This window comes from Salvia splendens, chromosome 1 (genome assembly GCF_004379255.2).
Source record: "Salvia splendens isolate huo1 chromosome 1, SspV2, whole genome shotgun sequence".
NCBI classification, from domain to species: Eukaryota; Viridiplantae; Streptophyta; class Magnoliopsida; order Lamiales; family Lamiaceae; genus Salvia; species Salvia splendens.
The window spans coordinates 3,961,078-3,985,012 of NC_056032.1; the positions used below are offsets into that span (position 1 = coordinate 3,961,078).

The 23,935-nt window shown below is 39.1% G+C and overlaps 3 protein-coding genes across 7 annotated transcripts; 1 reads left to right on the forward strand and 2 right to left on the reverse strand.

Annotated features, from left to right (window-relative positions):
• Window positions 1-1,407: 1,407 nt before the first annotated feature.
• Window positions 1,408-9,393, reverse strand: LOC121808981 (protein ARABIDILLO 1-like). Of its 2 annotated transcripts, XM_042209535.1 has the most exons (14): window positions 9,285-9,393; window positions 7,377-7,724; window positions 5,562-7,295; window positions 5,221-5,379; window positions 5,043-5,129; window positions 4,820-4,951; window positions 4,163-4,290; window positions 3,918-4,005; window positions 3,662-3,756; window positions 3,362-3,425; window positions 2,633-2,808; window positions 2,199-2,426; window positions 2,008-2,092; window positions 1,408-1,903 (listed from the first exon to the last, which is right to left on the reverse strand). In XM_042209535.1, exons 3-14 carry the CDS (start codon window positions 6,894-6,896, stop codon window positions 1,724-1,726), a joined length of 2,757 nt encoding a protein of 918 aa, XP_042065469.1. In that variant the 5' UTR covers window positions 6,897-7,295; window positions 7,377-7,724; window positions 9,285-9,393; the 3' UTR covers window positions 1,408-1,723. The 2 variants fall into 2 exon arrangements, with proteins under 2 accessions (XP_042065469.1, XP_042065474.1); XM_042209540.1 differs by lacking the exons at window positions 1,408-1,903; window positions 2,008-2,092; window positions 9,285-9,393 and having other exon boundaries at window positions 2,234-2,426; window positions 2,730-2,808; window positions 7,377-7,865.
• Window positions 9,394-10,385: 992 nt separating this feature from the next.
• Window positions 10,386-11,577, forward strand: LOC121757708 (protein FAR1-RELATED SEQUENCE 4-like). Its single transcript, XM_042153211.1, has 2 exons — window positions 10,386-11,301; window positions 11,396-11,577. The coding sequence occupies exons 1-2, from the start codon at window positions 10,386-10,388 to the stop codon at window positions 11,575-11,577; spliced, it is 1,098 nt and encodes a 365-aa protein (XP_042009145.1).
• Window positions 11,578-12,487: 910 nt separating this feature from the next.
• LOC121809002 lies at window positions 12,488-19,320 on the reverse strand. 4 transcript variants are annotated; one of them, XM_042209557.1, is made up of 9 exons: window positions 19,130-19,320; window positions 15,179-15,757; window positions 15,010-15,078; window positions 14,676-14,929; window positions 14,271-14,562; window positions 14,016-14,195; window positions 13,823-13,945; window positions 13,604-13,723; window positions 12,488-13,108 (listed from the first exon to the last, which is right to left on the reverse strand). In XM_042209557.1, the coding sequence occupies exons 6-9, from the start codon at window positions 14,073-14,075 to the stop codon at window positions 12,680-12,682; spliced, it is 732 nt and encodes a 243-aa protein (XP_042065491.1). In that variant the 5' UTR covers window positions 14,076-14,195; window positions 14,271-14,562; window positions 14,676-14,929; window positions 15,010-15,078; window positions 15,179-15,757; window positions 19,130-19,320; the 3' UTR covers window positions 12,488-12,679. The 4 variants fall into 4 exon arrangements, with proteins under 4 accessions (XP_042065491.1, XP_042065488.1, XP_042065495.1 ...); XM_042209554.1 differs by adding an exon at window positions 16,472-16,672 and having other exon boundaries at window positions 14,016-14,562; XM_042209561.1 differs by having other exon boundaries at window positions 14,016-14,559.
• Between the last annotated feature and the right edge of the window lie 4,615 nt (window positions 19,321-23,935).

Here is a 23,935-nt window from a genome sequence, read left to right on the forward strand (position 1 = left end):
AACGTCGATATCTTCATTCTCACACCTCAGATTCTTTGAGTTTGTCTTGGATTGATTGGGATGGCATGTCAAGGAAGAAGATAATGATGAATCTGTTCAGAAACATGTCATTTGTCTTTGGCCTAACCAGCAATTTTCTCATGCTTTTTTTTACACAGACAAAAACTTGTTCTACACATCAATAAAATGCTCGTCTTCTTCTACTAAAGAAGTAATCAACATTGAACATAGGTAATGTGACTTGTGAGTTAGGTAGCAATTTTGGTACCCAATTTTCCGAGTGAAATTTGGCATTAGTGTGACAGGAAGTTGTGAAAGACAAATAGTGTTCATGATGATTGATGATAACTAATATCTAAAAAAACTTCAAGGCTTATGGATTTTGTTTGCAAAATTAAATTGGTTATATGTCAATATAGCCATCTAATCTTATTGAATGAAACCATAAATGTACACCATGTCCAAAGACTTCAATTTTAAACAGTTGTTCCCATTTACACTAAATACACACCACCTTTCATAATCAAGAACTCGGAATTGGAGAAGATGGAGAGGACTACGTTTCTAGTCCGTTACAAGCAAAATCAGAATACGAGCTTCTACCTTTGCCGCCACTGCCAAACTCACCTAGCCCTGCATCAAGAACTGCTTCACAAGGTGCTCTCTTATGCCTCTTCATTGACTCTCACCATAGACTCATAGTTTTACAACTCCTTTTGATTATAAATTTCAGTATGCAGCTAATCAGCATGCACTCTTCCAAAATCTGTAAGCTTTCCACCTCTTCTTACATAATTAATTCGATATTACGAATTAGCATTTAACTCTCTCGCGCGCACCCTCTCTATACAGGGTTAATGTGGGGTTGGGTGCAAACTACAAGATAGTAAGTGGTCAAACTGGAGCGCCAGTTTCTTGCATCAACTGTGGCTCAAATTTGGGATTCTTATAACCTTAAAATCTACTATGCATGTTCTTTGCCGCTTATGTTCTTTTTTGCAGATTTCTTGTATTGAGACATCTGCTATCAAGGCAGGAAGATTCATGATAGATATGCAAGTCCATTGCCTTGTACCCTCACCTCTCGTGAATCTAAGAGGTCGATTTTCGAGTTTATGAAGTTTGGTTTGTGTTTGGCAGGACGAAGCTCTTCTTTTGGAAAGGAAATTAGATGCTATGTGCAGATACAGAGCAACCAGTTCATGATGTGTGAATCTAAACCATTTTGAATCAAGATTATGATCACAATCAAGATTTATTATGATGCTTCTCTAATTGAGCAATTTTATTACTCATTTTGTAATAATCTGCAATAACTTTGGCATATATGTCAAATAACCTAATTTAGCATCATTGTGCATGTTTTGTGCAATAGAAAAATAAAATACGAGACTGAAACACGAAAACTTGGTCTGCAGAAAATTCATGGCCCATCTTTATATCCTCAAAATAACCAAAAAGTGAAGGCCAACAGAGTAGCTATAGCTAATTAATAGCTAAAAGCATAACAAGGTTGCAAAGAGATGATACAAAAAAAGAAGGAACCCAAAATCTATGTTAGAGGGCCTTAATTATGTAGGAAAGCTATGAAGAGATTTATTTAAACAGCAAAAAATGTATATTTCTCATTGTTATTAAGGCTCTATTCTACATTAAAGAAGGTGGGACATTGTAGACAGACTCACGCGTTGCACGTTGATAGTTGCACGCTGATTGATGCTCCTCAGATAGAAGAAGACCCCGCCTGTTGCTGCTCGACGTTTCTAAGGACAATGCGAGCAAAGATTTTGGCTTCAGGCGGAGCGCTTGCTGCCGCTGCTGCTGCACGCAGCAGCCGTTGAGATGCAGTGTCCTGGAGGAGTTTCGCATGAAGGGGAGAATGCCGGCCTCCGATGATTGTAAACTATAGTTGATTTTTTTTTAAATTATCATCTTTTCGAATATGAAGAAATGTAGCATCCAACTGAACATGCTTTTGCATAATTAATAGAGGAAGCAGCTATCTACCTGGAGAAGAGCAAATGCAGCACATCCTTTTAGTGTAGGAGACGGATTTCGTAGCATAGAAACAAACCTTCCGATCTCAGCTCCGCTGAGTCAAAGTAAGATACTAACTCAATGAGAAAGGCAGTACAGTGTTTGCAATACTACAAGAATGCCAAAGGGATAGATAACACACACAGAGAGAGAGAGAGAACCTGCATCTGAGTTGACCGGCTTCTTCAATGCTAACAGCTTCCGTTACTTGCACAAGTGCTGTAGGGTCCGATGAAGCAGCAGCAGCAGCAGCAGCAAATGCTTGAGGATTAGAAAAAGACATGACAAATTCGTCGATGCATTTGAAAGCCAATTTTCTGAGATTATCCAGCTTTACAATCTTGGAAGTGCCCCGAGCCGATGTTCCTTCCAGTGCAATTTTGTGCATTCTGCACATAAAGATCTAATTTCAAAGTCTGTGGCCAGTATCTGCAAACTATATACTCCATAGACAGCAAGAAGCTGCTACGATCGCAGTAAGACCCCAGAAAAATGTCATACATAATCTTTCTTCCGGAAATTAATTAACTCAGATAATATGGTCACGGTAATACATGGCATATCTAGATTCAGATTTCAGAAGTATTGTAAGTACCTCCCATCAAACATGTACGCGAGTGCCAATGACGACATGAAGCGTGCCATTTTTGATGCAGAAGTAGTACATATATGAACTAGGATAAAAACTCCACCTTCATCTACAATGCGGAGTGCATTTCCAGGGTTGAAAGCAAGATTCCATATAGCTCCTACAGCAGTCTCGTGTACATCCTGAAAGTCATGGAGTAAGTCAAGGTCAACACAGAGACATCAATAGACTATTTCCACCGGCTATGTATGTGGCAGTTGTGAAGTCCTACTCAGCATTTATCGTATTTCGTATCACTTAATATGCACACTCACTGCACACACTGCACACAATGCACACAATACACACACCGCACAAACTACACATTATATACACAAAATAAACACACTATACACAAAATACACACATTGCACCCACATATAAACACACACTGTATGTGTTTATATATGTGTGTATGCAATGTGTATTATGTGTGTGCACAAATTCTTCAAATTCTATTTCATATCAATTAGCACTTCATTTTACCAAACATAGGATTTGGAATTGAATTCCTTCCATTCAATAGGATTTGGAATTGAATTCCTTCCAATTCAATTCCATATGATTCCTATTCCAATTCAGTGTATCAAAAGGACCCTGAGAGTATGGGCTAAGGGGTTGCGATTTCCACTGATTTCTAACTCATTCATTAAACGCCGAGCCACTTTTCATTATAACATAAAATTTTAGACTTACCTCAGTAGCAGACTGTGCCAATAAAAGTAGTGGCGCCACACCTCCTTCTTGCCCAATAGCAATGCTATTACAGAAGGAATGTACATGAGAAAGCATATTTTTACAGGTGAAAGACATAATAAATTATATCCATGATTGAGCATGCAACAATAATGAGCATAGTAGATATTCTTAAAACTAACTAATGAATAAAACAAGAATATCCGATGGCTTCCAGCCAACATTAACATTTCACCATAATATGGAATATCTAGGTGAAAAAAGAAATGTGTGTTAATATTAGTAACTTAAAATGCATACCTATTTGTTTCTGACACAGACAGTCCCCAAAGGGCACCAGCAACTCTCTCCTGAAGGCTTTGGGAGGCATTTGCACTGAAACTTGCTAGAGCCACCTAACACCACCACAAAAAAATTGCCACTTGGAGCATATTAAAAAATTCCTATTGTACCACAAAGAATATAAAAAACAATGGCTTCATAAGAAGCCATAGTGTAGCAATTACGAAAAGTAGCAAGCCTGAATTTCTTCCACAGATAAGAAACAATGTCATACCAATGCCTCCACTCCACCAGCTGCTGCAATTCCTTCTCGGTTTCTATCATCAAAGGATAAATTCCACAACGCACCAGCAGCTTCTTGCCTGCATATCAACCAATACCAAGAGTGGGATTCTTTTCATTCTCGCAAGCATCCAGTAATCAACCCACAGGCAAGGAGTATCAATCCAGCTTCGTGCAAAAATAACTAAAAGAAATTAGAAACAAAATTTATACAAATACACACACATACACACACACCTAACACCATTATGAGCGGAACGAGTAAGTTGCACAAGAGCTTCAAGATCTCCAGCCTCACTTCCTACTGCAATACTACTATTATTGCTCTCTCCATGAGTAGCCAAGTTTGCTAGTGCCCGAGCAGCCTGGATAGCATATGTCAAGTGGTAGGAGTAAGAAACTGGTTGAGCACAGAAACATATTCTGATATACACAGTAAGCAGTGAGTAAAAAGTAGATATTAAAAAAACCATTGAAGAATCTTAATTTAGAATAGTAGAAGAAACTGAATATATGATATGCCGTAGACGACAAGAAATTTTTTTGCATAAAATGCGAAGAAGAGGATTTCGCACATTCAGATGAGGACATATACAAAGAACGTGCCAGATGAGTCTCCACATAGATTTTGTAGGAGATACAATGAAGATGAAGAAACTTGAATTTATAACCATAGGCAGCCCTTGTAAGAAGGCATTTTACATTTTAACTGAATTAGAAAAATTTGCACCTACAAACTTAATAAAATCTTATATGCTATCTTAACAATTTTCTGACTAAAAAGTATTAGTCTGGTGGCAGACAAACACAGCTCATCTCAAGCTATTGGCCAATGCATAAGAAAGCATTAATGATGCAATCAGAGAGATGATCAATTTCATAAAGAAAATCAACCTGCTCTAGCACACCATCAACTTTGCTTGTGCGAGCTAGAGTGACTAAGGCATGCAGGCCGCCAACTGAAGCTATTGCCATGCTGCAATTTTCATCTGCAGCCAAATTTGCTAATGCACCAGCAGCACGCTCCTGAAATCAATCAAAGATCCAAGTTGAGCGAGTTTTCACTAATTTTCAGTTCCATTATAATATCACCATATTGATGCCTGCAGGATGTTACCGTCACTCCTTCACCGCCAATAGACCTTGACCATTTAATGATAAGGTCGAGTAAAGCTTTTACACGGCCAGCTTCAGCAAATGAACCCTATCATAGGAATTTTGTTCATTTAAATCTCGAGATTAAGATCGAAGTGATACATAAACAGAAACTTCAAATAACATCACAAAAAGGGAACCTTGTGATCTTCGCCGACAGAAAGATTCCATAGTCCTCCAACAGCCTCTTCAGCAACAAATCTGTTCGCCGACCTAGCAAGGTTTACGAGAATGTTGATGCCTCCTTCATCAGCCACGGCTTTCGCTACATTAGCATTCACTGATAAGTTTTCTATGGCCTACATGCAGCAATAATTTCACGATGGATTATTATGGCCCGATTATGGATCCACAAAAACTTAAAACCTTAAAACACTTATGTGGTAATGTGTAAATTGAAAATTTTACCATTTTAAAAACAAGAGTCAGATTGTACCAATAGTAAAGCCAAAAATTGAACATAAATAGCAAGAATTTTTACCTTAGCAGCCTCTGCTTGAAGTCCTTCCTTCCATGAATTGGCAAGGTTCAGAAGAAGATGTATCCCACCATATCGTATAACTGCTTCAGCTCTTCCAGTGTGGATACTAGCATTTTCTTCATCAATTACAACGAAAGTGGCAAGTGCCATAGCTGCTCTTTCTTGAACTTCCTCTTGCGGACTCTGGAGGAAATTAATCAACAAACTTGCGCCTTGATTTAACCAGAAGTTATCCAAGCCGCCTGGGTTAATTTCAGAAACACGTAGAAGTGAATTGGAAATGATCCATTCTAACCAATTCAAAATCTCGTTGGTTTTTCTATCCTTGGTATTTCTCCAATCAAGGAAAACATTCTGATCATTCTTTGGCATATCAACAAAAAGGCTAGCTGCCCCTCTGAGAATGTCGGTGAAGATAGCCAATAGCACTTTGCCGTTGTGATAGTTATTGGTGGCAAAACTGGCATCCTGCTCAAGTGATGGGCAGTTCAAGGCGCACAAGGCCTTTAAACTACACGAGGATGCAAAAAGACTAGTAACAGTAACTGGTGCAATATTTGTTCTAGAAACATCTAAAGCTATTAGGTGTGGAAGCTTAGTCCACTGTTGTGAGACCAAATTCCATTTTATATTTGTTGTCCCTGCGACTGAGAGGAAGCTAACAGATGTGACATTTCCAAGGGCCGTTTCATCAACTCTTCGGCAGTCAATGAACCCCACATCTGCCAAATTTGGGCAATGCTGTGCCAGAGCATTGATTGCTCTCGCATCCACTTCATGGATGCCTGAGAGCCGAAGCTTCCTCAGTTTTGGACAGCAAATTGCAAGTACATAAATAGCATCGCTACTGATACCTTCACAGAAATCTGGCCCAATAGTAAGGCTTTCTAGTGCTGTATGGCGAGCTACAAGCACGGAAAATACAACATCGGTCATTTTTCTGCAACAGTCACCACTAATCTCACGCAAATTCTTAGCTTTAAGTTGGATGATATCAACAGCAGCTTCAGAACCACGGAACCGGACCTTATGAAGACCTTCACATCGACTGGTAAGCGATGTAACAACTGCAGTATCACAGTTGTGATGCCGGAGATCCAATGCCTGCCACAAACATGGAGATTTACCTATGGCCCTCCACGCCCGACAGGTAGATGACAAGCTAGCTCGGTCCCTGTGGCTCAGACATGAGAAAACCTGGATCGCTGTATCATCAGGTAGGCTTGTCCAATCAAGCATCCCTTCATCCAAACTCAAATTCCCATCGATGTCAGGGCAATCCAGTTTCTCTTTCCCCCTCCTTACAACCCTCCCCCGCACTCTCCTACTCATCATTCGATCAGACACAATCACTCTAAACCACTACTTGTGATGGCCAATGATGATGTACAATAGGACACGCCCTAACTTATCTAGTGCTCCTTATTATCTACCAGATTAACAATGCAGAAAGCAACACACTTTTCTCTTCACAAACTGCAGTGATGAACCCTAACAATTTCCCAAACCACAAACAACCAAAACCCTACCTAAATGAGGTCAAACAACACCAATGAACAAACGAACCAAGTACCTATATGCACATTCAAGACTCCATCTTTCAAGGACCACTAATGAGCAAGCAGATACCCAGACTTGAAAAGCATCCCAATCACAAAACCCAAAACTCAAAACCAGTAAAGCTTCCAAGAATTATCCCAATAGGAATGCCCTATACCCTCCAAAAACCCTAATCTGCAAGTTCAACACATGGTATATATCAGATGAATTCCAAACACAAATGCATGCAATAGGGGAAAGTAGAATTAAGTTTACCCTCAATCCCAAGTGTTGTTAGCCTTCTGGGCCTTACGGTAAGCCCTGAAATCACCAATCTTTGGCTCTTGAAATTGAATCCAATAGTTTTGACCACCTTCAAGAGAGAATGCAGATATGGGGATGGGCGCGCAAGCTGTGTCCTGTGTATAAATCCTTTCACCGATGATGCTTATGCTTCCATGTGAAGGTATCTTTGTCAGTTGTAACCTCCAGATAGAGAGATAAGAAGGCGTTGAAGAGAATTCAATTGAGTAAGCCAATGATGTGAGAAAAAGCAAAGCCAGAGCTCATGCCACTCGCCCAGTCCTCTCTCTCTATCTCACCCACACCGGCAGAGGCGTATAGCTATCTATATAGGAATCAAATTGGCAATGATGCGTTACAAAAATTCATGAAATATAAATCAGTTAAATATACGAAACAAATGGAGAAAATTCGATATTTTAGCAGTGTTGGTTCTTTCACATTTCACATGTTGAATTTGTTGAGTGGTGTTGAAAATGTGATTTTGCTTTTCTAATATACTTATGTACATTGGTATCACATTAGCATATTATCAATGTGGGGCACATTATGAATCTTATTTATTTCATTATTCAAATGCATAATTAGATTTTATGCTTATTTTTAGTATATTTATTTTTTAGTGATACTACTAGCTTTCAACTAAGTGATCTCGTATTAAAAATAGAACATAATCAACCATTTATAGAATAGTATGATCTATGTGAATTCATATCAAATTAGCATGGGATAATGGCTCCTCGCGTAGCTGAAGCTATAATTTTACGTACCATAAGTCGGGTATCTTTCTCAGCAATATCCTAGTCCAGAGGTGTGATCAAATACAAACTCATATCTATAATACAAACTACAAACTTTAATCATACACACTCCTTGTAAGTAATCAACGGTTAGCAATGGGATTCATATGTCAATGTCAACGCCTAATACAAATTCTGTCACCGAGAGTGTATATGGAATTCGTTTCATGCATCGATCACTTCATCCCTCATTTCACTCCAACCCTTCCATAACATTGACAACTAAATTATATAACGGCTTATTGACGTGAATGGTCAAAGATGAGTCCCTAATTTATCTCCAATCTACCAAACTACCATTATTTTCATTTTTGGAAAGAGATTTAATTCAGCCCGAAGCATCTCTCTTTCATTCAGCCATAAAAATTCTCCCATGGAAATTGTTCTCATAAATCTTCTCTAGCGTTCTTCTACGGAGTATATTTGTCCGACGTAAGCTCAACGTCCACGTTTGTGTTGAAATGGAGATGTTTGATGAAGCTCAAGTTATTTTTCATGCTAATTTGAACTAGAGGTGTATCATAATGTTGAAACCAATTACGATTATGTTTGATGTTTATGCGTTAGTTGATGAATGAGGTTGAATAGTAGGCTATATATCGAATTGGTCGTTGTTGCTAGGATAAATTTGGTGACGTTTTTTTGGTGAAGAATTGGTTGAATATTCTCTTCTTTTTGATGCTTGTGTCGATGCTCTTTACATAATATGACAGCACTTGATTTATCTGTTATATTTTGTTCGTCCATCTGGCGTTTTGTGATGATATGCATTTGTGTACAGGCTATGTAGCTTAGGAATGTATTTCGATTCATGAAACATGATACCTTATGACACAGTGATCATAATCTTGCTCCATTGTAGATATTAGTTTCTGCAAATAAAAACTTCAATACACGAAATGAGTCCATACGGTTAGCATTGGAATTAGTGTTGACATGGTATTGATTTAATGATATTCTGATATTTAGAGTAGATATTAAGGTTCTACTTTGGCAGTCTTACAAGATGTAGACAACAGTGTATGTGTTGCCGTTCACATTCGTAAGAAATCTGTATAAAAGGAGTTTAAGATGACAGTACCTTGTTTGTATGTTATATTCGGTTCTTTCCGTTGTCATTTCGTGATGATATTCTGCCCCGGCAGTCCTTCCCGTGTCATTACTTGATGAGTTTCTTCGGTGACAGTTATTTGTTGTGTGTACAGATGCAGTTACCCTAGATTGTAGACCCGAGCTGAAACCTTACATTGGTCACCAGTATGAAACACTAGACGAAGGAATTTCCTTTTATGAAGCATATGCCAACGACTATCATTTTGATACTCGTAGATTTGGACATAAATACTCAAATGGTGTCAAAACCTGGCAGACTATTGTATGCAGTCGGCAAGGTGAAAAGTGAGATGTCGACGAAGAGGGTAGTTATACCAAATGTAGACGTCGTTCTAGCAGATGTCATTGCAATGCCAAACTTATGTTGAAGTATTCAATCGATTCCGGCAGTCCTTGCTATGTTGTCAGCAACTTTGTAGACCAACACAATCACAAGATGGTCGATAAAAAGCATGTCCGATACATGAAATCCAACCGTAACCTTGGGGATATTCATTATAAATTCATGCAGTAGTGCACAAAGGCCAGCATTGGACCTACAATGACTTTCAATTTATTGAAGGAGTTCCTGGGTGTCTATGATGTTGTGGGTTGCACCATTACTGACATACGGAATGGCAAGCGCGACATATTGCAAGAAATGAAAGGCGCTGATGTCCAAATGATTTTAAATCAAATGGAGGAGAAGAAGAACACGTGTGATGGTTTCCATTACAAATTCCAGCAAGGTAGTGATGGAAAATTACTTAGTCTTTTTTAGTGTGATTCTGTGTCGCGAAAGAACTACAAGATGTTCGGTGACATTGTATCCTTTGATACTACATACTCAACAAATAGGTAATCACACGTGTATCTTGCGTCTGACATTTTCTTTATTTTTTTATTAGGCTTACAATTCAGGTGTTGTGTTGAGTTCTTGTTGATAGTTTGCTCACATTCGTTGCTTGCTATGCTCGTTGAATAAGTATTGCATGGTGTTTGGGTCATTCATTGGAAAAGACAACCACGGATGCCCTGTTACGTTTGGTGCCGGATTCGTGTCAAATGAGGGTGCTGACTCATTTTCTTGATGCTCAGTGAGTTTGTCGAATGTATGGGTTTCGCGCCTAAGTTGATAATTACCGACCAGGATTGGGGGATGAAACTTGCTATGGAACGTGTGCTAACTAGTACTAGGCATCGTTGGTGCATGTGGCACATAATGATGAAGCTTCCTGAAAAGGTTCCCAAAAGAATACTTGTCAACGAAGAGTTGAAGAAGGATTTGGGCTCTTGTATATGGTCTGAATTGTTGGAGCCAGAGGAATTTGAAGAAACTTGGCTGACCATTATGGACCAATATGGTTTACAAAACGAATCTTGGTTCACAACCATGTTCACACAACGAGAGTATTGGATTCTAGCATATTTTAGGGATTTCCCAATTGGGTCGTTGTTGAAGACAACATCATTCTCTGAGTCCGAGAACAGCTTTTTCAGAAGGTACACAAAACCACACTTTAATCTCGCTGGCTTTATGATGCACTACAACAGCGCGTTGGATGCTCAACGTAACATATCAGAAAGGCTCGATTTCTCTGATGCTTCAAAAGTCCCCATCCTATCAACAGAGCAGTTATTTGAGAAACACGCAGCGGCTATGTATACAGATCGCATCTTTCAGCAAGTTCAAGATGAGATCGTCGAGGCTCATCGACGTCGCAGAATGCCTCACTTTGAGATGGAGGACAATACTGAGATTTATGCAATAATGGACAGCCATCGAAACATAGGTGTCATCCATCATGAAGTTGGCACCGAATCGTACCACTGCGATTGCGAGTTGTTTCTGCGGCGTGGAATATTATGTTGCCACATTTTTTTGTTGTTCAAAAACCATGACGTGAAAGAAATACCAGAAACATATATTGGTACAAGGTGGCTGAAGACGCCTTTGTTGAAATCAGTACACAATGATCCGAGTGAGGAGGCATCGTCATCTGCAGGTCTGTATTCAACATCATTCAGTTAATTTTTTCCATGCTTCGTTCATATGTAATGTCATCATATTGCTATACTAATGACATTGTGTTTATGCAGATTCACAAGTGGATGATAAACGGGTTGTAGTAACCAAACTACATTCGTTATACTTTCGTTTATTTCAACGAGCACAGAGCAATGGCAACGACATTTTTGCATTATTCGACGGAATGGAAGAACTAAGTCAAAAACTCTTCGGTGATACAGTACCTTCAGTGTCTTCCCTGGGTAAAGCATAGAGGATTGAGAACCTGTACGGGTCAGCTTGACCGAGTGTTGTTAGCGTGCACCCTCCTAATGTAGTCAGTACAAAGGGATCCGACAGCACTTCTGGAAGAAGAATTCGATCAGCAGTAGAGAAGGCTATCATACTACAGAACAAACCTAAGAGGCGATGTTCAAAGTGTCGAGAAATGGGTCATCACGATGCAAAGAATTGTGGCAGAGAGAACGGAAAGTCCAAAATGTATGTTTTTGGATTTGACTGTTTATTTGTTACATGGTTTTTTCAAGAACATAACAACATCTTGTTGCTGTTATTTTTGGAGTGAAAGAAATATGAGCTGTAGATTTTCAGAGGAATGAGTATTATACAGTTGTATGATACAAATTAAAATGATTTAGCTCAGACTGAACTCATTGATTTGAAGATCACGGGGCAGTTCGAGCTATAATGTAAGTGCAGCATCTGTTTATGTCATAATTTCAGCTGTAGAATTACTGTCTGCTCGTGTTCATGTCTAAGGAGCATTTAGTTTTGAGGATTAATCTGCATTGATAATAGTAGTGTAGGTTAATCCATTTTTCTGAACCGAATGTCAGTATATGTCTACAAATGGTTTCAGTTTCAAGTTTTCATTCACAATTTTTAAGTATCACATTTCACCTTTTTTTTATTTATGCAGCGAGATGCATGCATTTTTTCAGCAAATTAATGAAACTTGGTCATAATGAAATATACACACTTTGTCATACTGAAACCAATCATTCCAAATGTCAACACCCCTACTTAAAATTGGCTTCAAATTAGCTGTAATACGACGAGGCCGACTTGAAGCTAGACCTGTTTTTACATTCAATGTCTTAAATTAATGGAGAAACCTGGTCAAAAATTAATGAAATACCAATATGAAATTAAAACCGAGAGAATATCAATAATATGTTTCATTAATTGAAAGAAATTTCTAATGTTGATGTTTCTCTTAACAAAAAAGACATATTCACAAGCAAAAAAAGGAAATACCAATATTCCAAAACTACCATTAGCATCTAAAAGTAAATACCAATATCCAAACATCTACCATTAACATTTAAAAAACAACTAGTCAATTTCAACTCTACTCAATTCAACTTGCTTTTTTTCCTTGTCGGCTGATTGTGTTGCTCGTTGCGGGGCGCCATGTTCAACATTCCATTCACTTGCCTCGCATAATCTGTTCTGAAGTTAGGAGTCACGTTGATGCAATGACTAATGTAGGACGAGAACCTTTCTCTGCAATCGTTGAACGGTGCAAGGAGCATGGCCTTGCAATATCTCCCCCTCAGAATCTGCAGAAGCCTCACACTAACTCCTTGAAGACCCATTGTCATTAAATTGGCAGGGTTACCCATGTAAGTCTCCATGTGTCTCATCATGAATACCCCTGAGTCATTAGTGGCCTGGGTTGTCTTCCATGGCAAGTCCAGCAAGCGCGTACTACGCTCCTTGATTATGAAATCAGACAGTTTGTCGAATCCCTTTGACTTGAGATAAAAACCGAGATAATCCCTCTGCAAAACAGGTCAGGGGCGATGTAAGATTCTTTATGTCAGCCTAGGTCCATAAGAAAATTATGTCAAGATAAAATTCCATTGGCAAACTAGAATGTCAATGTAATCCAAATGTAAAAAGCCAATGATCAAACAGAGGTGCAAATGTCAGTAGATTTAAGCAAATGTCAGCACAGTTTGCAATTCACAAGCTCACACAACAGATATGCAAATTTCAGCAGATTTATCTCCTGATAAATGTCAACAAAAAATGCCAACATGTCAATTCCGTGTCACAGAGTGTCAAACACATCCAACCATTTCCATACTAACAAATACCAACACAAATTGATAATACAATCAACGTATGCATCCAAGTTTCAGTACTTCAACAGAACGATGTAATTAAATGTCATAACACAGGCCAACATGTCACTGCCAGCAATATTAACGCTAATTTATCATAAAATCAACGAACGCATCCAAGTTTCAATACAGTTTCCACAATAAACTTACTAGTAGATCCAAATCTCTCCCATATTTGGCCCGATCTGGAATACTGTTCTCGGACACAACATGGTCTAGCACATCCGCAACCCCAGTCTTCAATGAAAAGCACACCAAATAGTAATGCCTCTTTGAATATATAGGGAAAAAAAATTTCACATACCAATACAATTGTTTCAATATTCATTTTCAGGGAGTTTGCTTTTGGTTAAACAAGAGAACAAGTACCAAATCATATTGTGTGATGTCAAAAGTTCCAGTGTCGTTGAATTGACCATCTATCTCATCACAGAATGTTGATGCAACTTCAGATTTTTCCCAACTAGCTCTCCGTTCAACCACATTGTCTGACTGCAATCGTTACATATTGTCATTAGACAAAAAAGTTAAAATATTTACATTATATTAATAGTATACTCACTGTCGCAGCCGTTGTGACAAACAATCTGTTGGGCTTCTGTGTTGATTGATGCACCTCCATGCCATTCAGATAAGAAGCTCAAACATCGATAACTTCAGCGTCAACAGCCTCATGTGGATTCAACGAGCTGAATTTCAGTTTAGTAACTTCCACCACATCATCGGAGTAAATAACACGATCCTTAGATTTCAACCATAAGTTATTCAAGTCGCTCACTTTGGTTAAACCAACAAAAAATTACAATTTTTTGCTTACGTCCACATGTAGGGTGTTGCAAGAAGGAATTGGTCACAATCCCTCACTTCTCTAGTTCATGTTGGGCTAATACGCGTTGATGTTGAACCCTCTCTTCTCCCTGTAGACAGTCTGAGTTTCCTTGCTGGAGCAGGTTGTATTTCAGCATACGTGCTCTCTTCACGATTCATCTCTGCATCTCGACGTACAGGTAATTTACCCGCATCAACGCCCCCCGTAACTATTTGTGTTTCGAAAGCAGCATCACCTAGTTCAATGACTGCTTCCACGGCAGAGCAAACGGCTACGTCTACTGCGTCGTGTTGCATCAGTAAAAACAGGGAAATATACAACGTCACTAATTGATGGCAAATGTCAACACCCCTACTTAGAGGCAACATTATTAATTTCAGCTGTTTTACATACCTCCGACACAATATCACGTGCAATAGCACTAGCCACGTTAAGTGCATTCTCCTCATTCACAACTGTTCCTACTTGCGCAATAGCCACGGGCTCTTTGACTCCCACCTCTTTTCCAATGTCACTACCAGTACTAAAATCCAGACTGTCACCTCCCAAATCAGCAGCGTTCTCTTTGTCCCCGTCCTGGGATACAACTTTATCCCCACTAAAAAAAGGTCGGCTGGCTCCCTTAGCTCGTACTCCGACACATCACTCTTCACGAAAAGTAAGATAGGATGATTGAGTAAGCAATCAAATTAAACAAAAAAAATAGAAAAAACGGTGGTCATCAAACCTCTACAACATTGGTTGTATTGTCTGTCTCCTGTTGACGTTCTGAATCACGGTGACAAGCCTCATCATCCTACAATGTACAAAAAAATCACACTTTCATTAAGTATATCAACAAATATTTATCTGGGAAGTGTTTTTAAACAGCAAATAATGTATAATATATACTTAACCTGGCTGGAATCAAACCCAAGGCTGAAGCTTGGGTATTCGTCTTTGTTTTCTATTATATCCATTTCATCAGCCGCGTCCAACAAAGATTTCAAGGACTCTGACCAGTCTTCCGTTGTACTATAGTGGGCAAACTGCGACTGTGTCATTGACTCCACAGGGGTCAAAGTCTTTTTCATCCAGTCTAAACGCCCTCCTGAGAGTGTCACACGTTATTCTAAAGATATCCTTATTCCTGATTTCTGGAGGAGCTTGGTTCAATTCCTTTGCCAGCATCTTGAAACCGTCACCTATGTGTTTGGTTGCCCCCAAACACCCCTCATATACACCAATTAATCCGAAGCATATCTCTCTTCAACAACATCTTTAGTAGCCGGTGGATGCACCACTCCTATTGTCATTTCCGCACCACCTAATTCATTCCCATCCAATTGTGAAGTCACTCGTCCAAGACCGAAATCATCTTCTTTCATTTCCTCTTCATCTCTCTCCTTCAACAGTTTGGCCGTCCAGTCCTTTATCCTAGGAATGGCACGTGGCACACATCTGCTACGATGCACTACTCGATCGACGTATAAGGCCTGCAGTAAATAACAAAATCGTTTCAAAAAAAATGTTAACAACAAACCTAATTCAGATAAAAACAGTGCTGTAAGCTCAAGGTCCAGGCACGTCAACAACAGATACATATTCACACACAAGACCATGTAAACCAAATATCAACAAGTCGACGGCATTGATGCAATAAATGAAGGACATGCCACTAGGAAAACTATTGGTCCGCTGAAAACTTTGGACTTGTTTTTCTTCCACAGCTCGCGCGCCTTAGCAAATTGTCAAGCAAGTAACTACACCAATTGTGATTCTTTATCTTCTGCAAATCACCGTGAATGTCAACAATTTGGGGTCTAACATAGCCACAGGGGGAGGTCTCAATGAGAGCAGTTTCCATCAGCAGTAGGAATATTTTCTTAAAAAGTGTCCCCCCCAAGTTTCTTGTAGCATCTTCGCTTCTAGGACCTTGGTCTGCATAGCATTTATATCAGCCTCCTCATCAAGTGGAATGGTTTCCAGGTATTTGATGCCTGTGTTTCTGTCACGTCGATCAAATGTAATCCCCCCATTTGGGAAACCAAAAATAAGCTCGACATCTTTCGCATCAACAACTACCTCAACACCATTAGGCAGCATAAAACTGCACCGTAGGTGGTCAAAAATGCTCTAATAGCCAATACGCTAAGGTTCCTGGAACAGAGGCCACATCATAGTCGAGTCGACCACCGAAGCCAAGCTACCTGACAGCAGTTTTCTGCCTTTTGTTCAGAGACTTCAGGATGTGCTGGAAAAAAAATGAGTAGTTCTCTTGATCCTCAACTGAGGTCTCTTGGCTTGTACAGGGACGCCAACAACAAATGTTGAAGGCTTTCCAGATAGTCTAGTCTGCTTCCCACTCGACTCACCATCGTCTACTGCTTTCCCTTTTGCTAAACGTCTCGCTAATCAAATAGCAATCATCAATAAGTTACGTAAATGAAAAAAATAACATTCAAATCCTATAACAACATAGCAACAAAACACAACAACACCCAGACATGTTATTATCACCATGAAAATTAAAATAGATGACACGCTAAAAACAATGTCAACAGCACATTCCACCACCCATAGGCAATCTGTCACTCAAGCATGAAAACATATACAGCAAAACAAACAATGTTAAACTCAATAGGATTAGCCAAACAAATAGAGAATACCATGTCAATGTCAATGTCACCAGCATCTTATGTCCACATACCAGATCAAGTACAAATGTCAATGTCAACAGGATCAGAGACCAAAGACTGTTAATATCAATTTCACTTTTAATGTCAACGGGATCTTATCAAAGTACTAAACTTGATGCATTCTTCATTGGAAACAACCAACACCGAAATAGAAAGTAGGTATTTGATAAGGCTAATTTCATGCATAGATATAGGGGTGAAACTCATTCATTTGCGGGGTCTAACACATGTTTTAAGCCAGGTATGTAGAAGGTTTTTGCCAGATCCAGAAATAGAGAAGGACAATTGCATGGTCCAAGGAAACTGACGAATAAGTGAGCAATTTGAAGAAAAATTACAAGACGGAGGAAATCAAGGGGCTGAAGGGTAGAATGGAGATTTCTACGAAGGCTTCTAGAAGATTATGTCTGCACCTATATAAAGAAGAAAGCATGCAATCAGAGGGGACCTTCTCAGTGGAGGCCTGATGACCAGATTGTTGCTCTAGCTCACTCTCTTCTACATACTTTTGGGTTTTATCAGAAAATTGTAGGGGCCTGGGTTTTACTTAGCTAGTCCGTAGTTGGGCAACACCGTCCTCGCGGAGGGCGAATATACACTTTAATCGTTTTCATTTTACTTTACCGTCGCGAATTTCACCGAGCTTCGTCGTTCGAAGCTTGACACTGTTTGCTGTTGAATTTCCATCGTTTATGCAATTTCTATTTTCTGTGTTTGAGCTGCTGTTGATTTCGATTATGGAAGTTTATCATTTTGAGTTTGTTGCGATCGCTGAGTTGGATGTCTGAATTTCATGTTGGTTGCTGAGTTTGAGTAAGATCGTTGGAATCTAGCGTTGATCGGAGCAGATTTGTTGAATCTGAGACTATGGAGTTGAATCGGGTTGTTGTTGGGTTCGGATTACTTGGATCCGGAGTGGGTTAAGCATCCGACGTTTGGATCTGAAACAGAGTTATCGAGATTTATGCCTAGCTTTCGTGTTTTCTTTTCATTCCGTCTAGTATATGTAGATCTGTTTTATTTCCGGCTGTTTGCAAGTTTCCGACGTTCGAATTTCTATATTCTGTTCGAATCTAGATACATGCTCTGTTTTTTTCATGTTCGTGTTTAATTTAGTTGATGAGATGCGTGTTACTGTTAGTAAAATCCTTAGCTAGTTAGTTGCAGCTTTCCTTCCGTACTTGATATTTCTGGAAGTTGGTCCCCACTTTTATTCGCTTTCTGTTTAGTTGAATTAGGAAGTTGGTTCCTAAGTCTAGAAAGGTAGTTGGTTATTTCGTAGTCATGAGAATGTTCGATGTCAGCATGATGTTTACAGTTTCCTAGGTCTAGTGTTTGATTTTGTGTCTAGGTCTAATAGTAGTCAACCTCAACCCAAGTTGCGTGGCAGCAGCCGCTTTTTAAACCAAGGTCTCTAGATGCTTTCTTACGCGTCCATCTTCGTGGGATCGACCCCTGCTTTTCTATACTAATCTATAGTATAACGGGTTGAGGGATCTTTGAAACACGAGCTTGTGTGTCCAACGACTGAGTCTTCTATATTCCCTTGAGTTCCTAGACCTAGTGATCTAGTAGATTCATTGGACTTAGTAGCTCGACCTAGAACAGTAGAACACACCTTACACACTCTAGCTCCAAGTGGCTTTTCAGTATTCATGTCGAACGATGTCAACTAGATCTTATTAAAAGAAAACAAACCAAAATCCACTTGAAATTTCAACAAAACTTTTCCAACACACAACCAAATGCTCATATACACTTTAAAATGTCACTAACACAACATCAACCAAAATTCAAAGTTCTACTAAACGAATTTTACTTGGTGCACTCCTTGCAGCATAATTAACCACGCAAATAAAAAAAGAAAACCGAATAAAGAGATTTAAGGTTTCCCCCGGAAAATCTGAAAAAAGAATCAGCCTAATCAATGTCAATTTCTTAATAAAACGAAATAACCAACGGAAAAAACATTTGGGTTTCTTAATAAAACGCAAAAAAAGTGTGAGTTCCTCAACATGTTCTAGGTTTTTGGCCAATCATACGTACAAAAAACGAAATTGGATGTCAATAAGGAGTGAAAAAATAGTTATTGTCAACAAAAAACCAAAAACCCATGACTAAAAAATTTCACCACTTTTGAAAATTAGGGTTTTCAGCCGGAAAGCTCACCTTCGGATGACTCTGTTGCCGCTTGCCCTAGTCGCTTCACAGAACTCATTTCACTGACGAGGAATTGCTTACTCTGCCGCTTCAAAGGACGCCGATTGAGTGGAAAGACGAAAATTGGAATGGAGGGAAAGGAGAGATAGGAGACGTGAATAATGGGCGGGGCGTTGAAAAGACGCAATTATCGAGATTGCATAATCTCAATGAAATTAATGATTTTGGTTGATTAATTTATTCTCTAAATTACCCTTTGTTGACAGTTTTGTAGGAAATGTTGACATTAGAAATGTAAAATACACTAACCGTTGATTAATTGTATTAAGTGGGTAGGATTAAAGTTTGTACAGTTTGTATTATATAGGGTTTGTAGATTATCATGACCCTCCTAGTCCATGTATTATATATACGTCTGCATGGGGTAGTCTTTTCATCATTGGCAGATCACCGGCCCTAATAATAAATTGTCATCTTCAAGACTCAACAATTGTTACTACTAGCGGCGGAAGTATAGGGGGCCGAAGGAGACAGGGGACTTCTTTGACGACTGATTTTCGCACATTCCGCCAAAAAACCACAATTGTCACCTCAACCCTTGCCACGGGTGCCGCACATAGAAGAAAGAGAGGTTTCGAGTTGTTTTGTTCATTTGAGTGTGATCAACAGAATTTATGCGCAATAAAATATGTCATTTGTAGGAAGAACCCTAGATATACAGTAACTCTAGAAATTCTTTACCTAACGAGCTCCTATAGTAACTTTTAAAAAAAGTTGGCGTGAAATTGTGGGTCGGTATTATTATCAATTTTTGGTATATGAATAATTACATTTGTTTTGTCATTAATTCCTCATACTTAATTTTGAGTCATTTCTGATATTTCCATAATGTGTAACTATTACTCTAAAGAAATTTTATATGTCCACAAAAAATTATTTCAATTTATTTTGGTCTTCCCTTAAAAAAAAGAAATTTTATATTTTAAAAAAAATATTCTCTAACGAGATAAGACCCATCTATACTAACAATACTTTAATTACTCTTTTTTCACTATTTTCTATTACTTTTTATTAGTTATGCATTATTTGAATCATTTCAAAAGTTTCTACTCGACCGAGGGATTATTACTTATTAGTATTGACATTACTTGCTCACTGACACATACATGATCAAACAAAAACAAATGACATATATCTCCACGTTATACTTATCAAAATCGTAAACCCAATATTAATTGTAGTTGAGACATTAGTTGATTGCAAAATTTGTGCAGAATTATTTACTCAGATACTTTTAAATTGATAGGCAAATATTTATAATTATATTTTGCCAAAAATATAAAACAAAATTAGTTCAAAATTATTTATGGAGTACTATTTAATATGGATATTTTTAAATTGGCAGGCAAATTGTCATAATTACATTTTGCCACAAATATAAATGAAAAACGAATACTTTTTAATTGGCAGGCAAATTGTCATAAATACATTTTGCCAAAAATATACTAAGGCTATCCACAATGGCGCCTAGCGCACCGCCTAGCCGAGCGCCGGCGCTAGGCGGTCGCTAGGCGAACCATTGCAGCCTCCGAAAACCGCCGAGCGGTTTTTCGGAATTAAAAATCGCCTAGCGCTAGGCGGTCGACGGGCGCTGGGCGATCCGCTCGGCGCCATTGCAGCGTCGGGATCGCCCAGCGCATCGCCCAGCGTTTTTTTTTTTTTTTAAATTTTCCCGACACTATATATACGCGATTTGCACTTCATTTTCATTCGCACCACTTGTATTAACGAGTACTCTCTCTATCTTAATTTCTATACAAGATCAACACCGAGAAATGAGTAACGCGGGTGAAGGTAGTGGGGGGGACGCTGAGGAGTACGAACGTAGAATGGCCGAAGCGTTTGAGGCATATACCAACCGCGGGATAGACCAATGGATGCAAAGAGCCTTGCAGCCTGCGGTACCTCGACCTCGGCCAGTTGTCCATCGCCGACAAGCGATTGATCGTGATCACGTAGCTGCACATCAGCGCCTATACGAAGACTACTTCGCAGAGGAGCCGCGGTTCAACGCCAACATTTTCAGGCGACGTTTTAGGATGAGCAGAGCCATGTTTATGCGTATTGTTAACGCCTTGGAGCAGCGATATCTGTATTTCCGCTTCAGGCACGATGCTGCTGGCAAACCCGGCCACACACCAATTCAAAAGTGCACTGCGGCAAGGGAAAAAATCCCACGATGATCCTCGAGGCCGTAGCTGATTACCGGCTGTGGATTTGGCATGCGTATTTTGGGATAGCCGGTTCGAACAACGACCTAAACGTCCTCAACTCGTCGCCCCTATTCAACGAGCAGTGCCAGGGCGTCGGTCCGGCCATCAGTTTTGTCGCCAACGGCAACCGGCATGATATGGGCTACTACTTGGCGGATGGGATATACCCTAGGTGGCCCGTCTTTGTGAAGACGATCCGATGTCCAGGAGATGAGAAGAAGGCCTACTTTGCGGCACGGCAGGAGTCCGCGCGCAAGGACGTGGAGCGCGCATTTGGTGTGCTCCAGGCTCGATGGGCGGCGGTTAGGGGTCCAACGCGTTTGTGGCACGTCGACTGCATTGCTGATATAATGTACGCCTGTATTATCATGCACAACATGATTGTCGAAGATGAAGGTGTACAACTGACGGATTGGGCCAACGAAGATAATGAAGCCGGTCCAAGCCACGGCGTGGCCGTCCCCAACGCACGGAGTGGGGTACCTCACGATGAAGCCGGCCTCCTCCAAGCACATGCCGACATGCGTCAAACGGAAGCTCATATTCGACTTCAAAAGGATTTAATTGAAGAGTTATGGGCGCGGAGGACTGCTCGGAGTTAGTTTTTTTTATTTATGTAATTTTGTAAATTGTACTTTTTTTAATGTAATTTTTATTATTAATGTACTTTTTAAAAAATTTAGTACTTTTTTAAATTTATTGTACTTTTTAAATTTTTTGTATTTTTTTAAAAGTAAAATAGTATTATTAATGTTTCCCGTATATGTCTCGTAAATTAAATTCCGTATATTGTGTTATTTAGTGATGTGGCTATTGATGTGGCTGGGCTATTTATGATTTGGCTGGGCTATGGCTGAGCTATTTCTGATGTGACAGGAGGATTTTTAGTATTGATGACGTGGCAGGAGGAGTTTGTGGCTGGGCTATGGCTGGGCTATTGCCAATGTGGATAGTTGACTTTGGGACTAGTTAATTATGAAGCAATCAAAAACAATAGAGTGCACTTGGGTAGGCGACAACAACTTTTGTCTTTATCACTATTCACTGCAGGCATACAACCTACAAACCAGTGTTGAATCCGAAATTAGAAAATGCAGGGAACGGAATAGCCATTACACTTCATCTCCGGTGTGATGCTTCAAAGGAGCACAAAAAATAATCTAAGTGTCATATTTTCAGTAAAACAAATAATACTAAGGATATTTTTTAATGCCGTTAAAGACGCCAATTTGTGTTTCTAAATATACAACAAACGCTTCAAAAGGCGTCCTTACGGTCGGAAGCAAACAGTGAGGGTGACTGACCATGGAAAATTTACGTCCCATTCCATGGTAACTAGTCGTGCCACTGTCACTGCTACATACGTCGCTTTATGCATGGGTTAGTACCTCCTTAATTGACACTTGCACGACGCGTTTAATAGCTTGTGCCTTTTTTAATCAAGAAAGAATTATGAGAGTTGGGCAACACATTGCACTGCTACTCTCGCACGACAGATCGAAGCCAATCTCTCCGGTGCCAGACTCATCTGTACTTCGCGGCGGTAATTAGGCATGTTTGATCTCATTTTGATTGACGTTGGAGCCTCCATCGGCGCCGGGATATTTGCCATCGTCGGCACTATTGCCCGTGACACCGGTCTAGATTAGTGCTACACTTTACTATATTGTTTAGTTGATTTTTTCGTTCTAATTTTTACTCCTTCCGTCCCATACAAATAGCTAATTGGGGTTAACATGACTTTTAATTTGTAATTGTAAGAAATATGGAGAAAAAGTAGTCGAAATAATATAGTGGATTGTGGGGCTCATAAATGATAAAATAAAAGATAATGAGAAAATATTTTCATAAACAAATACAGACTATTTCTATGGGACAGACAAAAAAGAAAATTTAGCTATTTTTACAGGACGGATGGAATATAAAGAAATTAATTTATCTATCTCAACAAAACAAAGATAACTTATTTCTAAAAACTGAAACAATATACTCTCTACTTTATTCTCTTTCTTACTTTTATCTCTTCCCACTTAATATGAAAACAACACTATAAAAATTCATGTCATCCAAAAAAAGATCATATTTATTAAAACGGGACAAAGAGAATATTTTTTTTGCTTTAGTGCGTGCATGTAATATTGAAGACAATTTTGAGGATATAGTACTCACTCCGTCCCACTTAAGACGACTCATTTTTTCTTTTTGGTTTGTTCTAACCAAAATGAACCATTACTAAAAATGGAAACACATTTATCTATACTTTATTCTCATTCTCTTATTTACTCTCTCCACTTAATACACAAAATAAAGATGTATAAAATCCTGTGCCACCCAAGGAAGGGTCATCTTTCTTGGGACGGAAGGCATAATACATATAGTATTACTTTTGAATATCACAAATTATCTACTCCATCCGTCCCACTTTAGGAGTCTCATTTGAGTTCGGCACGGATTTTAAGAAATGTAAAGGAAAGTGAGTGAAAAAAGATAATGGAATGTGGGTCTCACTTTTATATAGTATTACTTTTATAATAAAATGTGA